At 46.1% G+C, this 19,646-nt stretch overlaps 1 protein-coding gene across 2 annotated transcripts in view; it reads left to right on the top strand.

Moving 5' to 3' along the window:
• SOS2 (SOS Ras/Rho guanine nucleotide exchange factor 2) overlaps positions 1 to 19,646 on the top strand; it is a gene marked incomplete at its 5' end in the record, with an annotated part of 60,301 nt that overhangs the window by 6,877 nt on the left and 33,778 nt on the right. For both annotated transcript variants that reach the window (XM_084270437.1, XM_084270438.1), the window contains 5 exons: positions 7,730 to 7,855; positions 11,186 to 11,317; positions 13,349 to 13,513; positions 14,180 to 14,383; positions 16,170 to 16,313. In XM_084270437.1, the coding sequence (XP_084126563.1) occupies positions 7,730 to 7,855; positions 11,186 to 11,317; positions 13,349 to 13,513; positions 14,180 to 14,383; positions 16,170 to 16,313 (771 nt within the window). The remainder of the gene's footprint in view (positions 1 to 7,729; positions 7,856 to 11,185; positions 11,318 to 13,348; positions 13,514 to 14,179; positions 14,384 to 16,169; positions 16,314 to 19,646) is intronic.

Raw genomic sequence — 19,646 nt, forward strand, 5'->3', positions numbered from 1 at the left:
CTTAAAGACTGATGAACCCCAGGAAGGGAAACCAAGCGGCGCGCTGCCGCGGCTCGCCTCTCGCCTGCCCTTCTTCCCCTCGCGCGTGGTGGTCCTGCCCGCGGTGTCCCGTCAGAGCCGGGTGCCTGTTTCTCTCATCACACCATTTCACGGGAAGGGCCTCGTTTGGCTCCCCTCCACCTGCTCTCCCTGGCTCTCCTTCTTTGCACAGTGCTTATCTCCTCTGGAGAAGCTGTCCAGTCTGTTATTTGCTTTTATAATTACCTCACCAGTTCCCTTTCTGCCAGGCTTCTCAGATGAGCTGAGGTTCCTTGAGATCAGCGGGTTAGTCATGTAAAAAAACGGCCGTATTTATGGCCTGTTTGCTCTCCTGATGCTTCCCCTGAGTTTTTAATATAAGTTCAGTGGCTTTCTGGTTCACAAAGAAGTGACTCTGATAGCTTTTACTTTCACTAAATATGATATTTGGTCTTTTTTTTACCTTTTAAGCTGTATCTATCTCTGCTTTTCACCATTTACTGGTTCTTATCACATCTCCGTGTCCGTTCCTTTAAAATAAAATATCACAGCTCCCTCCAAACTCTGCTGGCCTGTGTTGCTCACGAGTTAATTTTGAAATCTTCCGAAGACCTAATTGAAAAGTTACTGGCTTATTTGAACAGTTCGTTCTCCCAGAGTGAGTGGTTCTGCTTGGGGAAGGGCAAGATGTGGAAAGTGGGAACCTGTGGGTGCTGAGTTCAGAGCCCAGAGCAGCTCACAGCTCTGGGAAGGGATGTGTTGGAAGGGAAGGGGTGTGTTGGAAGAGTTGGGGGAGAATTAGAAGCCGTATCGCAGGGCAGAGCCTGTGCCTAGCTCCTTATCTCAATTTAAACAAGGCATTTTATATGGATGGATAATCCAAATACTTAATTATCCATCTGGTTTTTAAGATTAATACCTCTTTGTGTGTGTGTATACAAGCACAGACACACTTTGCTTTCTCCTTACTCCATATAAAATGACACAATCGACTGTAAAAAGGAGATTTTGCGTGTCTGTGTAGAAAAGCAGAGGCTGTGAGGAAGAAAATCTGAGATGTAGACAAGAGCAGAGAAAGCAGATGTGAGGCATGGTGGGGAAGTGTCAGCAGGAGAAACTATCACTGGAAAGATCTTTGAAGAAACCCATCTCTGCAGTCATTAGGCACCTGAAATCAGTGCTGCAGAGCCTGCCACAACCTTCCATCCCCTTCCATCAAGGTCTGTGATGTGCAGGAAACGATGGGAGGGATGAGGGTCTGTGTTTGAGTTGCAGTTTATCACCCAGCAGCTCGTTTGTGCCACTGTTGCTGTGGTTTTTCTGCCTACACTAGCTCGTTCCTCAGTAGGTGTCTTTTCGATGCTGGTGTAGGTGCAGATGCCTGTCTGCACTCCCCATCGTGGATCTTATTCACCCTCAACTCAGGTCACTAGAGGAGAATAGTAGCTAAAGATGGGGTGGGGGGAAGGTTGTATTGACCCTAAAGCAGTGGTGTAAGGTGACTTGTATCACCCCTGGGTGCGCTGTCACTTCACAGCAATTGATGCTTTTGGGGTCAGGCAGCTGGATGGATGATCTGCCCCAGGATGCTCTTTGTAGTTCTGTTCTTGTGTTAGGAGAAGACTTCACTAGCCATGCCTCAGATGTTTAGAATCACAGTGAAAAAGCTGAAAACCCTTCTGTAGATAAATCAGTAAGTTCTGTTTCGCTTAACAGACTCCTTCATACGGTTCCCATGTCAGCATCCATGAGTTCGGTCTCAAAGATGGGTCATCTAGAACTTGCTGGACTGGAAATGAAGTTAGAAATTAGTGTGGTTATTTTTTAAAAGTGTTTATAAAACCAGCATGGTTTTATTTGAGAGATCTCTTCAAGTCTTTTGATCTCCACAGTCCTTTCCAAATGCCTGTTATTCAGCTTGGAAGTCAGGAATACCACCGGCTGTCCTCTGACGCCGAACAGGTTACAAGCAGTTCCCTTCTTCCTCTGGAGCATCTTCCAGATGAGGAATTAAAAACACCTTTGGAGCAGATGTTTTGTGTTCTCAATAGGCAGTGTCATCTTTAGAAAAGATAACAAGACTGAAAACACAACCTAAAAAGGGACATTTATCCGATTTTAATTTTTTTCCCCTTCCTTCCTGGCTCTCAATGTCTTGGGGCAAAGCAGTGGATTTCTATCACCTTCAACACAGCCTATGGAAACACTGACAACTGTTGGCACACCGTAACCAGCCCGTGATAGTAAATATTTGATTGCTGTGATCTAATTATTTTTTCTTGCTGCTAAATCTATATGCTTTGTTCCTCAGTAAACAAACAGCCTCACAAAGCTTTACATGTCCACTGATGAGTGATAACCGGGTTTTTATGAGGCAAATGAAATATAAATAATTTCTAAGCTGAAATCAGTTGGTGTGAGCAAAGGAAAAGGGGTAGTTTCTTTTGTAAGTAGTTTACAAACCTAACGTGCAATTTAGTAACCTGTAGTAAGCTCAGAAGTGTTACAGAGTCACAGACTCACAGAGCTGTAGGGGTTGGAAGGGACCTCCAGAGCTCATCGGGTCCAACCCCCCTGCCAAAGCAGCTCCCTAGGATAGGGCACATACTAACAGATTTTGTGGTAGGGTTTTTTTACACTGGAAACCTCTTGTTCTGAAATCACAGGTGATACTGGAGTTGTTTTCTGGAGATGTGGTTGCTTTGAATGTCCGTGGAGAAGTGAGAAGTGCCACCTGGTCTTCCAGGAACATCAGCTTCTGTGTTTGTGATGGTACAGGCTGTGTCAGGGCTCCACATGCGTGTTGTGGGACTGTTTTTTTTTCTGTTGCTTGGGGGTTTTTATGGACCATCTCTCTGTGAGTACAGTGGAGCAACCTGAGCTTCCCAAAGGAGTTTGTACAACCAAAATACATGTGTTATATAAAACCATGTTCAGGCAGTACGGCCAGATCCCTGGTTAGCAGGAATTATGTGTAGGTTTGACCATGGTATTTTTTTTCCTCTGGTTTTTGTTGTTTCAGATAGAAACCCCTTGACCATTGCTTTTATACTCAGGGCTTCTGAATTTCCCCAAGGCCAGATATCATCAATACCCAGACTCTATACCAGATCTCCTGCTGTTCAAAATTGAGCTTCCCCTGATATTAGTTGTAAAAAAAAAATATGATCAGCTTGTTTCTAGTCTTAATACTCTTTATCTCCTTGAAAAGTTTTCATCCTCATCTTAACAGACTTCTTCCCAGGGCCCTGTAAGGGCTATTAAAATCTCTCCAAGAAGGAATTTTGAATTTGATTTCATCTCCTCAGCTGCCTGTTTTCCCTAGAGGCTTTCTCAAGTCCAGGTTGGCTGGGGCCCTGGGCAACCTTGTGTAGCTCCAGGCCTGGAGGTTGGTGTCCCTGCCTGTGGCAGGGGGTTGGAGCTCTGTGATCCTTGGGGTCCCTCCCAACCCAGACCATTCTATGTGAATTGGTGGTGTGGTGTAGGACCTGCCTCTTGGAAGGAACCAGGGGGAAGATCTCGATTTACCTTTAAGGGGCTTTTCAGTCTCCTCTTGAGTCGCCGTTTGTATGGATGCAGTTGAACTCTCAGAGAGCCCTGCCACATCTGCTGAGGGCTACAGCCCTGGGCAGGAGATGCCTCTGTGAAGCCACCCCTGGATTTTCATCACATATGTGTGTTTGGGTGTGTGTGTGTGTGTGTGTGTGTGTGAAAGAGCAGGGAGAAGTAAAGAAGAGGAGGAGCAGTTTAGGAACTCCTGTCAAAAATAAAAGCTTGTCCCCCAGAAAGGCCTTCAGGCTGTGCTTTAATGCCATGTTTATGGGACTCATACTCCTTACTTCAGTTTTGTTCCTTGGAGCAGCTCATGAAGGATTAATCCTATGTGAACAGGAAAAAAATAGTCCCTCTAATCTTAATCCTCCTCTTTAATGACTTGGAACACTCTGCTTGGGTTGTTTCAGTGAAAAAACGGGTTAAAAAATTTAAAATCTGGGTTTTTTCTGGTATCTTCTGCTCAGATTTCCTGGAGCAGAGCTCTGGCTGGCTAGTGCAGCGTGTTGTGGGCTTCAGTATTGTGACCCCTTTAGAAAGCAGTTACAAATAAGACCAACCTCAAGCCCGTGTTAGCTGTGGTGTGTTACTACTCCATGCCAGCCAGCACAGTCGTGTGCAGGTGGTTCCGTCTGAACCCACAAGCAGTGAACATACCTTCAGTAAGAAGCACATCCTCAGTAATTCCTCTGCCTTTTTTCCATGCATTCGGTGTTTCAGATGGAAGCTGATTTCTAAATCCCCTGTGAAGAGTTGTCTTACCCAAGAAGTGTTGAGGGCTCTTGTTGGTTTTGCTCCTTTCAAAGTAAAATGGACTCTGGTGCTCAGGTTTGAGTTCACTGTGTGAAGCTGAGATGCTCTGCCAGTGTTTTTGAAGGGGCTGCGTGCTCCTCTGCTTGTCCTCAGCCACAATAGCTGAGGAAAGTATGGCCTGGGCTGTTTTCACCTGGAACTGGAGTTGCTTACAAGGGAAGAAATCATTTTCTCTGGTTTTAAAATGCATGACCCGTGTGAAAGGAGGAGGATGAGGACGGCTGTGATCTGATACAATAAATGAGAGCTCCCCATCTTCTCTGAAGGGGAGCACAGCATCCCCAGCTCATCTTACTACAGCTCCTGTCCTGTTGTTTCTGTGGAGCATCATTAAGGGTTATAGCTTAATCTTATTTCCCAGCTAATGCTTTTGCTGCAGCAGTGCTCGGGTGAGAGCTACGTGGCGGGACCTTAACTCGACACTTCCTGGCCTTCCATTGTTTTGTGAATTAAACTCTCATGCTCAGGAAGAACATGGAATGCAGTGACTGTTGTTGGAAACCTCCAGCCTTAAGTAAGCGTTTTCAAGGGGTGGTTTTGATTCTTGTTTGGTTTCTTTCAGCACTACAGTACATGGCAGCTTCACATGTTGGTGTTTGAGGTGCAGGAAACTAACTGACCCTTACAGGGCTATACAAAAACTCTGTTAATAAAACAGGTTTGGAAGAAGGGAGTGTATTCCCTTCTCTCTTGGGATAAAAATGCCTTGGTACTGTGTTTCTTCACCTGTGTTTTGCAACGAAGGATGGCAGAGTGGGATTAAGCACGAGAAGTGTGCATTGATGCCTGGGAGGACGTTGCCCCAGGTATTGTGTAGGAGCCCCCATGATTGGCAGCCTCTTCACCTCCACTGTGTAAGACCTTAATTACCAACTCTGCTACAATCAGCAGCAGTGTGTCTTTTCACATTCTCAGCATGTGACCCCCTTCCTACTCCCTGAGACCAGATTCCTGTCAGGGGTATGTGTGGTCCCTGTCTGTGCTCCCCCATCTCAGAACAGACTTCTCAAGTCTTCATCTCTGCTTTTAGGATGCTGAAGAAGTACAGCAGCAGCCCCTTCTAGAGGTCATAGAATCCCAGACTGGTCTGGGTTGGAAGGGACCCCAAGGGTCACAGAGCTCCAACCCCCTGCCACAGGCAGGGATACCAACCTCCAGGCCTGGAGCTACACAAGGTTGCCCAGGGCCCCAGCCAACCTGGCCTTGAACACCCCCAGGGATGGCCACCCACCCCCTCTCTGGGCAGCCTGTTCCAGCCCCTCACCACTCTCTCTGGAAAGAACTTCCCCCTAATATCCAATTTAAACCTTCCTTCATTTAGCTTTAATCCATCCCCCTTGTCCTGCCATTGTCTGCCCTTTATAACAGTTGAGATTCCCCTCCATGGATCCTCATTCTCTCTACCTTTTGGTCATCCTGGCTCGTCCTCTCTTCTCATGCAGAGGTGTGGGGGCAGAGCATGGTCCTCTTCTTCTTTCAGGCCTTGGCACAGCAGGAGGTGGAGCAGTGAGCAGTTCCTTGCGGTGGCTCCAGCTCCTGGGCAGCTCTGCCCACCTTCCTCTGTGGCTGCAGGAAAGGAAGCCAGACAGACACCTTACTTCCTCCTTGGTCTTATTGCATGACTTACAGAAACCTTCAGGGCTGCACACTGAGTCCCCCCCAAGATAATGCTCTGAAATTCCTCGCTCCTGAATTCGCAGGAAGCCCTCAGAGCCCACCAGTGTTTGCAGACTTGCCTGTTATCTTTGGAGGGAGGAGTCCCTGTATTTCAGAGGGTCAGGATTTCACCCCAAATTACTGTCTTCTCCTGAGTAACTACCAGTCCATGTTTGAAACCACGTACAGACTGAAAGCGTAAGTAAGATTGCTTCTTTGAGGTGATTAACATGTAATTTGTATGAGGAGAGGAGGGAATTTCCCTGGATTGTATTGCTTAGGAATCTTCTGGCTGTAGTTTAAGATCTAGTTAGTGCTTTCCTGATTGAGAGGCTGCCAGGGAAAAGTAAGTATCCAAACTCACTCTTGAGTGACTTATTTTGTTTATTGATTATTTTTTTAAGGTGGGGTAGTTGCTGGGGGAAGGGGGGGGTAGTAGGAAAGGAGCCACGTTGGGCTAGGGCAGGTTAGCTGTGGCCCTTTAGCCTGTGTAGGCACATGCTGAAGGCTGCGGCTTTGGTGGTGTGAGGAGTCTCCGGGAAGTGAGATAACGAGGCGTTACCCTGCCTGGCGTAGAGGGAGGTGGAAGTCAGCGTTCCTCACAGCTCATTTCCTAGCCTTGACACTCCTGCATTTTCACTCATGCTTTTCCTTAGGCCTCCCTCTCTGCTGTGTTTCATCTCTCGTGCTGCAGTCAGCGTTTCACCTTCTACTTCATTTTCTGGTTCTGAGACATCTCAAAGAGTCTTTCCTGCCACCCTCCTCCAGTGTCACAGCCCTGACTTTTCATCACCACAGGTTTTAGCAGGCTGGAGCTCCCCTATGAGGAGAGGCTGAGGCAGCTGGGCTGGTTCAGCCTGGAGAAGAGAAGGCTGTGGGGGGACCTCATTGCAGCCTTCCAGTCCCTGAAGGGAGCAGAAGAACAGGAGGGGAATCAGCTTGTTAAAGGGCAGAGACTGGCAGGACAAGGGGGATGGAGTGAAGCTGAAGGAGGGAAAGTTTAAATTGGATATAGGGGGGAAGTTCTTTGCAGAGAGAGTGGTGAGGGGCTGGAACAGGCTGCCCAGAGAGGGGGTGGGTGCCTCATCCCTGGGGGTGTTCAAGGCCAGGTTGCCTTGTGTAGCTCCAGGCCTGGAGGTTGGTGTCCCTGCCTGTGGCAGGGGGTTTGGAGCTCTGTGATCCTTGGGGTCCCTTCCAACCCAGACTAGTCTGGGATTCTATGATTAATTCAGGTCCCTGACAGACTGGTTAGTTTTCTTACCTGGTATCCTTGCTCACTAAGACTTTTCCTCTGGTGGGTCCATGTTCCTCCTTTTGTGCACAGTCACCCAGTACTCATTTGTAGGGTTAGGAACATAACTGTGTGTTACTCATCCTGTGGATGAATACCTGCAGAATTACCCACAGTGATTGTTTTCATTGCATCATTGGCAGAAATCTGCCTTGGCTTGAAATTCCTTCCCCACCATAGAAAGGCTATACACTTAATTTTTAATTGAATAAGATGCCAGTTTTGCAGGAGTAGGAATTGCCACTTTAACTACATGGAAAAGCTCGTGGGAAATGACTGGAAGTGTGCAAATTCACAGCACTACAGAAGCACTCTGCTTTTTTTTTTCCCCAAATCTTCTTTCTCTACAGCTCTAACTGGGAAAAAAAAACCCTAATTATTTTTATTTCTTTTGGACAGGTTCAGCAACAGGTTCACCCAAACCTTTCAGCAAAAGAAGATTCCCTCTATTACATAGAAGAGTTGATACTTCAGCTGCTAAACAAACTATGCATTGCTCAGCCACGGACTGTCCAGGATGTGGAGGTAAGCCTAGGTGTGCAGAGCCCAGGTGCTCACTTGCAAAATCACTAAGAGGAACCAAGATATTTTGAGCAGTGCAGGTTGAAGTTAAAAGCAAGGTGAATCTGAAGAGCAGAGCTTGTAAATACTAGTTTTCCTAAAGATTAGGTAGCATTCAGAATCCATAAAGCAAGTTTAATTGGAGAATCGTTTTCCCCAATGGAATAGAAATTGTGGGAATCTTTTCTTTCGGCATTGTTTTTATAAACACAGAGTACTTGGAAGGATTTTGTGCTGCTTGAATGCACCTTGGCCTTAAGAATGTAAGGGTCTTGCTGGTTTTCCCTCTCTTTGACATAAATATACAGAAAAAAAGTAAATATTGGAATGAAAGGTTACTGTTGTTAAGCCTGGATAGTGCAGCTGAGGGAATAGAGTTGTATGTTCCTGGAACTTTATTGAACTCACTGAGCCTCTTGTATTATTGCAGCTGTCTGCTTTTGTGTCATCAGTTACAAAATGAGGGCTTTAATGGAGTGTGCTTCAGCCTGCAGTCTGGAGGGAGAAAGTGCTTTCATGTAGCTGTGACCCATTACAGCTTTATAGAGTATTAATTTTACATCAATCTTTGTGTCTGGGATTTTCAGCTGAAACCCAAATCAAGTCCCCACCTAATGCTCTGTGTGTGCCATGGAAATAAAATTTTAAAAAAGAGTGTGTGTTTAGATATATTTATAAAATAATTGCCAGGGGAGGGGGTAGATTCTTATCAGGTGCAGCAATTGCCCTTTATTCAACATTGAGTTAATTCATTAATTATTAATCTGGGTTTATGATTTATGTATTTTGTAATGCCAATACATAAAGGTTATAGTATGACTAAATAAAAACAAAACCTAATAGCCCCTGAATAGCTCTCCAAATTGGTACTACCTTGAATCTGGATTTGAGCTTTAGGTGTGGAGCTGAGACATAGCATGCTCTGTCTCCAGTTCCCAGCCAGGACACTTTGAGATAGTGCTGATTGTTCTACACCCCGACTCCAGGGTTCTCTGCTTCTTGAGTCATGAGGTAATAAAACTACTCTGTGTATGTATGAATCCATCATTTTCATTGGGTATGAGTGCACTCCACAAATACTAAAGGGATTTGGCTCTGCTCCTCAGCTAGTTGTAGCTGTTAGGAGAACACGAGAGCTGTGATCTCTGAAGTTTATCATGCAGATATTTACCTAATGCCCTGGAGTTAATGGAGCTATTTGTGCATAATCTTATACTTAAGTATTTGCAAGATCAAGGCCTGACATCTCAAATTATAGAAGTTTTATAAATAGGAAAAACCCTTCATGTTGTTCCCAAGAAAATGCTGAGAGCCAGTAAAGTCTGAGCACAAATGTGTTACTCCTGAAGTGCCCGGTCAGGTTGAAGGACATCCAAATGCCGCCTTACGTCTGCTCTGAGGGCAATCTCCTGGTAGAATCTCAAGGAAAGTTCAGTTGGGTGAACCAGCCTGGAGCTTTAGGCTGCTGTCCAAGAGGAAAGGTCACCCTGTGTTTACCTGGCACAGACAGCTGACGCAGAAAGCTGAGCCTTACATGGCCATGTGCAAACGCGTCAAAGCTGCCTCGAAGAAGACCTCAGGCCTCCTGCTGAATTTCAGAATACCTCCAAAAATCTTAGCCAAGGGACATGCAGATTGCACCATTTTTCTCAGCTCATCTTTAATATTTCTACTCTGAGACTTACCAACCCTCCAGGCCTTCTCATGGCCCGGGTTACAGGCCCAAAGCCTGTAGGGTTGGTAACACACACCCCATGTTGGGCCTGGTTGGCAGTGGCAGTGCTGGGTGGAGGAAGGCCACAGTAGCTGGCTCCACAGGAGGAGATTGCTGCTACCCCCTGAGATGTCTAACTTAAAAAACCCTCTTTTTCCAAAGTCCCCTGAGCAACAGTCATCAGAGTTCAGTTGAGACTCGTTCTTTCAGCATTTAATTCCCCAGCTCACAGGGGCTGCGATAGGAGGCCTGGAGGACTTCCTGGAAGGCAGAACTGGGGGCCCAGCTCCCTCAGCCTCTCCTCATAAGGAAGGTGTTCCGCTCCCTTCATTATCTTGGTGGACCTGTGCTGGGCTCTTCCAAGGAGTTCTGTGTCCTTCTGGAGCTGAGGGGCCCAGAACTGAACACAATATTCCAGGTGGGGTCTCCCCAGGGCAGAGCAGAGGGGGAGAAGGGCCTCTCTTGACCTCCTAACCACCCCCTTCTGACACACCCCAGGGTGCCATTGTACACGTGATTCCAATCACTGATGGTTTTCATTGTGAAAATTTTTCCTCTGGAGCCCAGTTGGAATCTCCCCAGGAGTAACTTGTACCAGTTGCCCCTTGGGCAAAGGGAGTCTCTGTCTTCTCTGTAGCCACATTTAGGTACTGGAACATGGCAATGAGGTATCCCCTAAGCCTTCTTTGCCAAAGATGAGCAAACCCAATTCTCAGCCTTTCCTCACATGGCAGGCTTCCTGGTCCTTTGTGACCTCTCATGTTGCTCTAGCAGCTGTTGAAATGAGAATCTATAAAGAAGTGACCTGACATGGCACAGAGCTTGCCGTGGTAGTGCGGGCTGTGAACTGCAGCCGCCATGACTGGCTCTGCAGCAGGGAAGATGCTACCGTGGGGGCTTGTGGAGTCCAAAGCCAGCCTTCCTCACAAATCCCAGCCTCTTACTCAGAAGTTCTTTTGCACTTGTTTTTCATTTCTGCCATAAACTTCATCTGATGTGGAACAAGTTCCACTCTTGGATGAAATAGGACTGATACCAGCTCGGGTGTTTTCATTTATACTGTAAACTATTTAGTACTTCCTGATGTAATTTATATTTTGGGCTCCAGGTCTCAGCTGAGGTTTCTTGCTGCTCTTGTGATGTAAAGATCATAGAGCCAGGAGCTGGCTAGGAGTGACAGAGCCCTAAGACAGGCTGCCCAGGGGGAGCTGTGGAGTCTCCTCTGGAGATATTCAAGCCCTGTCTGGAGGCCGACCTGTGTCCCCTGTCCTAGGGACCCTGCTTTGGCAGGGGGTTGGACCTGATGAGCTCTGGAGGTCCCTTCCAACCCTACAATCCTGTGATTCTGTGATTTTTAAGGAGTTCTTTGTGCTTAGGGAAGGGAGGTTGTTTGGGATTACTGAAAAGAATGAAGCTGGATTGGGTAAGAAGGAGAAACCGTTAAGGCAAACATGTTGCAAACCCTGAGGAGGAGGTGGATAATTGTCTATACTGTAGGGGAAGCAATTTGCTGTTTTGTTTTGGTTTTAAACTCCTTGATGACTGTGGTTAATCTGAGTGTGCTCTTTATGTTTGGTCAGGAGCGCGTTCAAAAGACCTTTCCTCATCCAATAGACAAGTGGGCGATTGCTGATGCGCAGTCTGCTATAGAGAAACGAAGAAGAAGAAACCCTCTCCTGCTACCTGTGGATAAAATACATCCTTTATTAAAGGTATGTCAACCAACAACCTGATGTCTGCTGCTTCCACCCACCCCCAGCTGTATTGCTGCCCTCCAGCGTAACCTCTCCCACTTTTCTTTAATTTGTGTGAAATTAGGCATGTTTCTCATTGGCTGAAAGAGTAAATTCACCATAGAACAGGGTGATAGTTTGATCACACTGTAATAAATGTAGGTCCCTAAATTCATTGTGTTCTCAACATTAGTGTGTTTGTGTATTACTCTACCCTGAAATAGAACTCCTTAGTTTTTCACATAAATAAACCCCAAACAAACTCAAAATCGCTTCCCTCCTTCGGCAGCACTGTTTGGATTCCTTTATTTGTTTCAAAATGCTGCAGAAGCCAAAACAGAAGGAGAGAGAACAAGTAGATCCTGTTCCTTGTGTACTGTCAACTAAGATGTGTATCCGTGTCCTTTCGGTTACTGTTGAATCTCACTCATGCTGTGGTTTTATTAAATCAACAATCTCCAAAGGTGTCACGAAAGGCCAGGGATGGACTTCAGTGTCAGTGGGTTTTGAGGAGGAGAATCACAGAATCACAGGAGTTAGAAGGGGCCTCCAGAGCCCATCAGTCCAACCCCTGCCAAAGCAGGGTCCCTAGGACAGGGCACACAGGGCGCTGTCCAGATGGGGCTGGAATCTCTCCAGAGAAGGAGACTCCACACCCCCTGGGCAGCCTGTCCCAGGGCTCCCTCACCCTCACTGGGAACAAGTTCTTCCCCAGATTGGGGGGAACTCCCTGTGCTCCAACTTGAGGCCATTGCCCCTTGTCCTGTCCCCACAGACACTGAGCAGAGGCTGCCCATGTCCCCCTGTGTCCCACCCTTCAGCTATTGATCCCCATTGATCAGATCCCCTTTCAGGCTTCTTCTCTCCAGGCTGAACAGCCCCAGCTCACTCAGCCTTTCCTCACAGGGGAGATGCTCCAGGCCTTTAATCACCTTTGTGCCCCTCCTCTGGACTCTCTCCAGGAGATCCCTGTCTTTTTTACCCCAGGGAGCCCAGAACTGGACACAACACTCCAGATGGGGCCTGACCAGGGCAGATTTTTAGGTCAGTGTTTAATCGCTTTTAGATTGGTGCTGAATCAGTAGATTCAGGCTGACTCAAACACTGCTCTTTTTTGGTGTTTCTTTTTCTGTTGATTTGGCTTTTGTTCCTTAAAAAGTGCTCTTCTCCAGCAGTGATATTGTTGCACCAGGTTGTCCAGCCGCACTGAGGAAGCATTATTGAAGAACAAACAGAAATTAAAGCACTTTTTCAGGTGTAGTCGCTGTTTTCTTATATAAGTGTCTCAGTTTGTGACAGTTAATGAGAGGGGAAGAAATGTTAGGGAAGAAAACAGCATTAAGAGCGAGCTTCCCAGGCACTGCTGGCTTTCTTTTATGCAGTCTGGTTTAGAAGTGTGTGGACAGTTGTCTTTCTGTTGTCTTTTTTTCCCCTGTTCAGCCAAATGTAAAGGATGGACCATAATGGATCATAGTACGTAGCAGGATGGATGTACAGTCTGTAGCTTCAAAGACAGCCTTTTCCATCAAGGATGATTCAAAACAAAGCAGGTTCTTTTCTGAAGAGTCCAGATTAGGGCCTGAGACTCTGGATAAGCATAGATACAGACTACAGTTTAAGTTCAAGAGTGGTTCCAGTGAAGTCCCTTCATTGAGGGAACCCTAATTTTAGGACTGTCATTTTTAGAGGAAAGATTATGGAAAGTTCTGTAGCTTTTCATCTGTCAGTGTGTGGCAAAGTAGCACTGGGAGGTGTCTGCAATGTTTCCTTGGGGGTTGGACTCGCTGATCTCTTGAGGTCCCTTCCAACCCCTATGATTCTGTGATTCTGTGAGTCCTTTGAGGCAGCTGATCATGTTTCTGCTTGATGTCCCTTGCTCTGCCTCTTACATTACTGTGAGTTATAAACACAGGCAAGATCAATTTTCTATAGGAAACTCAATGTGTTGTCATTCTGAATTAATTTCTGCAATAAACAGCTTTTCTTCTCTCTCCTATTTATAATTTGCAGGAGGTCCTAGGTTATAAAGTGGATTACCATGTGTCTTTGTATATCGTGGCTGTCTTGGAATACATCTCAGCTGACATTTTAAAGCTGGCTGGAAACTATGTTTTCAATATACGACACTTTGAGATCTCCCAGCAGGACATTAAAGTATCCATGTGTGCTGATAAGGTAAGGAGGTGGCATTGGAATAGTCTTTTAGATAGATACAGTGGTACATACTAGAGGTGATGTGTTTTGGGGGGTTTAGAAGATGCATCCCAAGCAGGGTAGGAGGTAGAGACTGGTCTTACTCAAATGCAGGGGCTTCTCTCCTTATTTATGCCAGACCTGTGAGCTTAAATTAAGCCCATTAAGTTTTGGAATAGTAATAGTAGTACTTTCAAAGCAACATAAGGACAGAAAATCATGTTGTCCTTTATTTCTCAGCTGTGTCTTCCTGATGCTGCTTTGTCATGAGAGCTCTTTCCTTCTTTATAACACAGAAAAGACATTTAGTTTTTCATCCTCATAAAAATGAGAAACATTTTTGTTTAGTTTTATCTTTATCAGGAAGGTTTTGTCAGAGGCTTATGCAAGATGCCTTGTTTTCAGAGTTGGTTCTGCATGAATTGTAACTTGTTTTCTAGGTCGGACTAACTTATAAAGGGGGAAAATGGGTTTGGCAACTGATCCAGCCTTCTGCTGCCAAAGTTTAAATATTACTCCCTTGTGAAAGTGATCACAGAAAGTATTGTATTAAAAACTCAAAGGATTTCTCTGGACACGTTGAAATAGCTGAGCTTGAGCCAAGTGTAAATCAGGCTCCCATGTAATTTTTTCTGATTGCTTTGCTAGGTTTTGATGGATATGTTTGATCAGGACGACATCGGTTTGGTTTCTCTCTGTGAAGATGAACCTTCTTCTTCTGGGGAGCTCAACTACTATGACCTTGTGAGAAATGAAATTGCAGAAGAAAGGCAGTATCTGCGGGAGTTGAACCTGATAATCAAAGTATTTCGGGAAGCTTTCCTGTCAAACAAAAAACTGTTCACACCTAATGTAAGTCTTTTAATATGTTAACGATGTGTTGACAGTAGTTGCTTCCTTAGCAGTCACGACATAACCAGCAGCCTTCTGTGGGGGGACCTCATTGCAACCTTCCAGTCCCTGAAGGGAGCAGAGGAACAGGAGGGGAATCAGCTTGTTAAAGGGCAGAGACTGGCAGGACAAGGGGGCTGGAGTGAAGCTGGAGGAGGGAAGGGTGAGATGAGATATTAGGGGGAAGCTCTTTGCAGAGAGAGTGGTGAGGGGCTGGAACAGGCTGCCCAGAGAGGGGGTGGGTGCCCCATCCCTGGGGGTGTTCAAGGCCAGGTTGGCTGGGGCCCTGGGCAACCTTGTGTAGCTCCAGGCCTGGAGGTTGGTGTCCCTGCCTGTGGCAGGGGGTTGGAGCTCTGTGATCCTTGGGGTCTCTCCCAACCCAGACCAGTCTGGGATTCTGTGATTCTATGATCCCTACCTGCGTGCTCAGCGAGTGCAGATTGATGCTTGAATTGACATTTGAAGTCTGCCCCAGCGCACCCATATCTGCAGTAAACCAGCCCTTGGCCATGGGTTGTCCAGCATGTGGCTGACAGGGAAGGGAATCTCTGGTTGATAAATGATTGAACTGCTAGACTGAAATTTTATGTGTGGCAGATCCTGTTTTCAGGATGCTGGAGCCTTAAAAGGAAGCACAGCTCTTGTGTGAGAAGAGTCATCGTGAGAAATTAGTGAATCCTTCCTGCGGAGGGAAAGAGGGGAAAGGCCAGCAGAACCTGAACTGGAGTGTGTAGGTGATACCTACAGGAGGAAGAGATGCTCCCAGTTCAGTGAAGGCTCCTCAGTAGCTGAAAGGCTGTCAAAGAATCGTACAGATGTGGGGGCAGAATTCAAATGGAGATGGTGGAAGGAGAAGGGAGCAATATTTTGGAGCTGAGGAGTATTCTTCCGCTGTGTAGGAACAAGGGTGAGAAATCTGGAGCTTGCTTGTTCCCATGAAGAGTTTGTTGTGGCGCTGGCAGGAGGTCAAGCAAGCTCTGCAGTGTTAGGTTGGGGCAGAGAAGGCTTCTGAGAAACCCTGTTTCAGAGGGGTGAGGAGTAGAATGCGGGTCACTGGAAGGGACTGCCTCGTTTGCTGTGTTTGTGGTGTGTGGAAAAGGAAGCTGCCCATTCCCCTTCTGCACCCAGGTATGGTCTGTTGAAGTAGCCAAGTAGCTGTTTTAGTTTTACCTGTGGTTTAGAGGATGTGACCTTGGAGCTGCTTTAAATTGCATCCTTCCTCTTGTGTCCTGAGAGAGGAGAATCAGTGGAGGGGAAAATACCAGCTGTGAGTTGTGGCTGGAAAGGCCAGGGTGAGGGAGCCCTGGGACAGGCTGCCCAAGGGGTGTGGAGTCGCCTTCTCTAGAGAGATTCCAGCTCCATCTGGACCCTGACCTTTGTGCCCTGTCCTAGGGACCCTGCTTTGGCAGGGGATTGGACCTGATGAGCTCTGCAGGTCCCTTCCAACCCCTACAGCTCTGTGAGTCTGTGATTCTGTCTGAACCCCGCACAGCCAATACAGGCCTGCTGCTGCTCTGGCCTGGAAGGATGCAGCGCTTGCTTTCCCTGGGGTGAGGATTGTGCAAGGCTGGATGTGCCTGGACAAGCCTGCAGGGTTGGGAAGACCATGGAATTTACCTTTCTTCCTAGCTTTTTGTTGGCTCCTCTCATTTACCTCTTGTTTCAGGCTTCACAAAAAACGCTCCAATATTTTCATAAGCAAAATAAATTCTTCTCAGCACCACTAAGAGACACTTTCTGTTTGCAGGATATCGATGTGATATTTAGCAACATTTCAGATATTCATGAGTTGACAGTGAAGCTTTTAGGACTGATTGAGGATACTGTTGAAATGACTGATGAAAGCAGTCCTCACCCCCTGGCTGGCAGCTGCTTTGAGGATCTTGCAGAGGTACGGTGTTCTGTTGCTTTCTGGGTTGGGTTTTTTTAAAATCACTGGTTGTTTCCTTTTCTTAATAAACTTTTGGTCGTGACTGACAGCTCTGACAAACCTGCAGCTGTACAAAGTCCTTTGAATAAGCTTCAAACAGAGCTCTTCCCTACTTGTTTGTTTAGTAGGGAAGCTCAAGTGTGTTTTCCAACTGTCACAGGAATGATACCAAGCAGGTAAGCACAAAAACCCTAAAGTGGTATTTCAGAGTGGGGGTTGATTGCTCCAGTCCTGTAGGGATGGGGATTTGAACAGTAGTTACCTGGGATTGCTCACTGAAAAAAGGTAAGGTGGTGCTTGGATTTTGAGAGGCTTTGGTGTCAGGGCTGCCCAAAGCTCATCACACGAGTGACGTGCGTTGCTCCGGACAGTGAGTTTGACTCAAAATGTGTTCTTAATTCAGGCAAATGCCTTGTTAGACATCTGGAGAGGGAAATGTCTGGGAAGGAACAAAGTACCAGAACAGGCATGCAGCTGAACAGAAACTTAGCCTTCAGTACTGCAGCAAAACTGCTACTAACCTATAAACTTGATATTAAAGGGCAGGATGAAGGGAAGGCAGTACATGTGGGTTTGATGTGGCTCATACTGGGACATTATTGACAGTTAGTTTGTCAGGGTTTTTAATGGGCATTGAAATACTGGGAGGACTACAGGAGAGAGCCACAAAGCTCTGAATGAAGTTTTTGGGTACATGCTGAGATAGAGCTCCATTTAGTCAAAACAGGATAGGTGCATAGGTACCTTCATGGCCTGAAAATAGAGTACAGAACAACTCTGGGATTCAGCAGGGAGGTGCACAGCAAAAAAAAAAGCAACATCTGAAAGGCAAGAGGTCAGCTTAGCCATACAGCACCCCTTTTTAGCTGTCAGGGGAGCTGCTAGCTCTTGGAACAAATCACAGGGGTACTGAGCCAAATTGTTTGAACCAAAATATAAGGGTATTTATATGTATTTTTCAATCTTAAAATTACAGTGTTTATAAGAGAAAATGACAGCCAGTAAAACTTTCACTTGACTTTTACATATGTTCAATTGAAAAAAAAATCTGAGGGTGGTGTTAACACCCCAGTACCACTGGGAAAAAGGTTACATTTTTGTGGGTGCAAAGAACACGAGCCCTTCAGCCTGTGTGCCACTCACTCAGGAATATGCCACAACCATAAAGTTTTCCTGGCATTAGCTCAATAACCACTCGTGACATACCAGTAGGAAAGTCCAGAGGACTGGGTCTTAAGTTGTTAAAGCATAATTGCTTGTATAACGATAAGGAGAAGTGTTTGAACAAGGAATTAAAGTAGCTAGCATATTAAAAGTGAAAAGAGACTGAAGATTTGAAACAGTATGGCATTATCCTGGAAATCATACATAGCTTGGTGTATTGCAGAAGCCACTCCTCCACACCCTCTGCTTTAAGGGAACCAGATCCTTTCAGTGAGTAGAAGTCTCACCTGATTTTCATTAACTGAAAAACTTCAATAAGAAATTAAAACCAGATTATTCTTCAACCCTTTTTTTAATAATGCAGGTAGTTAGGTTTGAATTTTATAGTTCAGTTAATACAGAGCAAGACCTGCTGAGTAACTCAGCCGTTGATTTGATCATCTCACGTGATGAGATCGTCTTTCCCTGAGTGTTTATTTGCTCTCCCTGTGTCACTGCCAGGCTTGTTCCCTCAGTGTTTCCCTTATAAAGGTCCCACAACTTATTTGGAAGGATAATTAAAACCAAACAATCCTCCCAAAGCTGGAATCTTCCTGCTTTATCCCTTTTTCTGCATCACTTCTCTGGGAGGTTTAAGCATAAATACTGTAGTGGTTTTGAGATAAAAAAACCTGTTTCTTTGTGGTGGGGAGGAAATGAAAAGAGCTTGATGCCTGACACATGTGAGTGGGAGAGGGATGGATATTTCTTAATAGGCTGGTAAAGGGTAAATTACTTGGGGGGGAACTTTTACAGTTCTGATGTTACAGTGAGTTTTACTGGATGCCTGAGAGAACCTCCAGTGATATTCAGGTAGTGGTGGAGAGCCTGGAACCAAGGGCAGAGGGGTTTGTACCTGCTGGGAAGTGGTCTTCAGAAGGCAGCTAATAAAGCAAGGCTCTTATCAGTAGGTTGTACATTTGTTAGGCTGGCATCTGTGTGGCCAGAGGAGACCTTTTAGGTACCGGCAAAGCAAAAAATAAGGTGGAAACCAGCATGCTACAGCAAAAGGGGCTGAAACCTGCCAACTCCAGTTGAAGGCATTAAGAGAACATATGGGCAATAACTTGTGTAACATTCCAAGTGTAAACCCTCCCTCCCCTTTATTTTTTAATTACTCTCTTGGGTAAGATACGTAATGCAGTTTGTTCTAATCTTGTGTTTAATAAACAAACTCAAAACCTCAAAGCACCGTCTGGAAGAAATGGAAAACACTTCTAAACCCAGTAAAAAGCTTAAGGTGACAGCACAGAGTAAGTACATACTGGTCTGGCTCCCCCAGTAGATGTGCATGCAAGGTGAGATGTTGAGTGGTACCCATCCTGGCTCTCTGCTTGTGCCCTGTGGTCCTTCCTGCCTCTGATGGAGCCGAACCCCCACCCCGTGGCTGATGTTCTCTTCTGCAGAGGGTCTGTTCCTTTCTGCTGGGCTAGTATGGCAAAGAGAAACCGTATGTGCGGTGTTCTTGTCTCCTCTCTAGTTTGGGTGGTGTAAAATAAGCCCCCTGTGTTGTGTGCTTGCTGCTAGTGGGCAGGTAGACAACTAAAAACCCAACAAGCTGTAAACTGGAAATGAGATGGTGTTTGAGAAACCCTGCCCCTTCAGTTATGAGTGCCAAACCTTCCCCTCTTCTCACCCCCCAGCCCTCCAGATACAATCTAATATGAGGGGACAGCGATAATTAGAACTTGATGAGGAGAGCTGAGAGTGATGTTTGAAATTTGCATGTGAAAAGAGGAGAGGTTCTGTGCCTCTCCTCCCCACAGTGTTTAATTGCGGTGAGTGAGGTAGGAAATCCCTGGACCCTCTGCTTGAGGCTCAGTCTGAAGGTTCAGATGAGCCTTTGTGGTGGTTGGTGCTCCCAAATTTGCACAAATCACCCCCCACAAGCACTTCTGCGTTGATGTGGAAAGAGGTATGTGCTGCTTCTGGGCAGGGTGCCATCAGCACCGGATAACGCCGTGATTCATGAGTGATTCAGCCCAATGAATCTGCAGAGACTGGGGAACAGCCAGACAGGTTTTGGAGCAGGTGATCTACAGGCCCTCCTAAATCTCTGAGGAGATTCGTGTACAGTCAGGTTTTCATCCT

Source organism: Gallinula chloropus (assembly GCF_964237585.1).
Source record: "Gallinula chloropus genome assembly, chromosome: 14".
Classification (NCBI taxonomy): Eukaryota; Metazoa; Chordata; class Aves; order Gruiformes; family Rallidae; genus Gallinula; species Gallinula chloropus.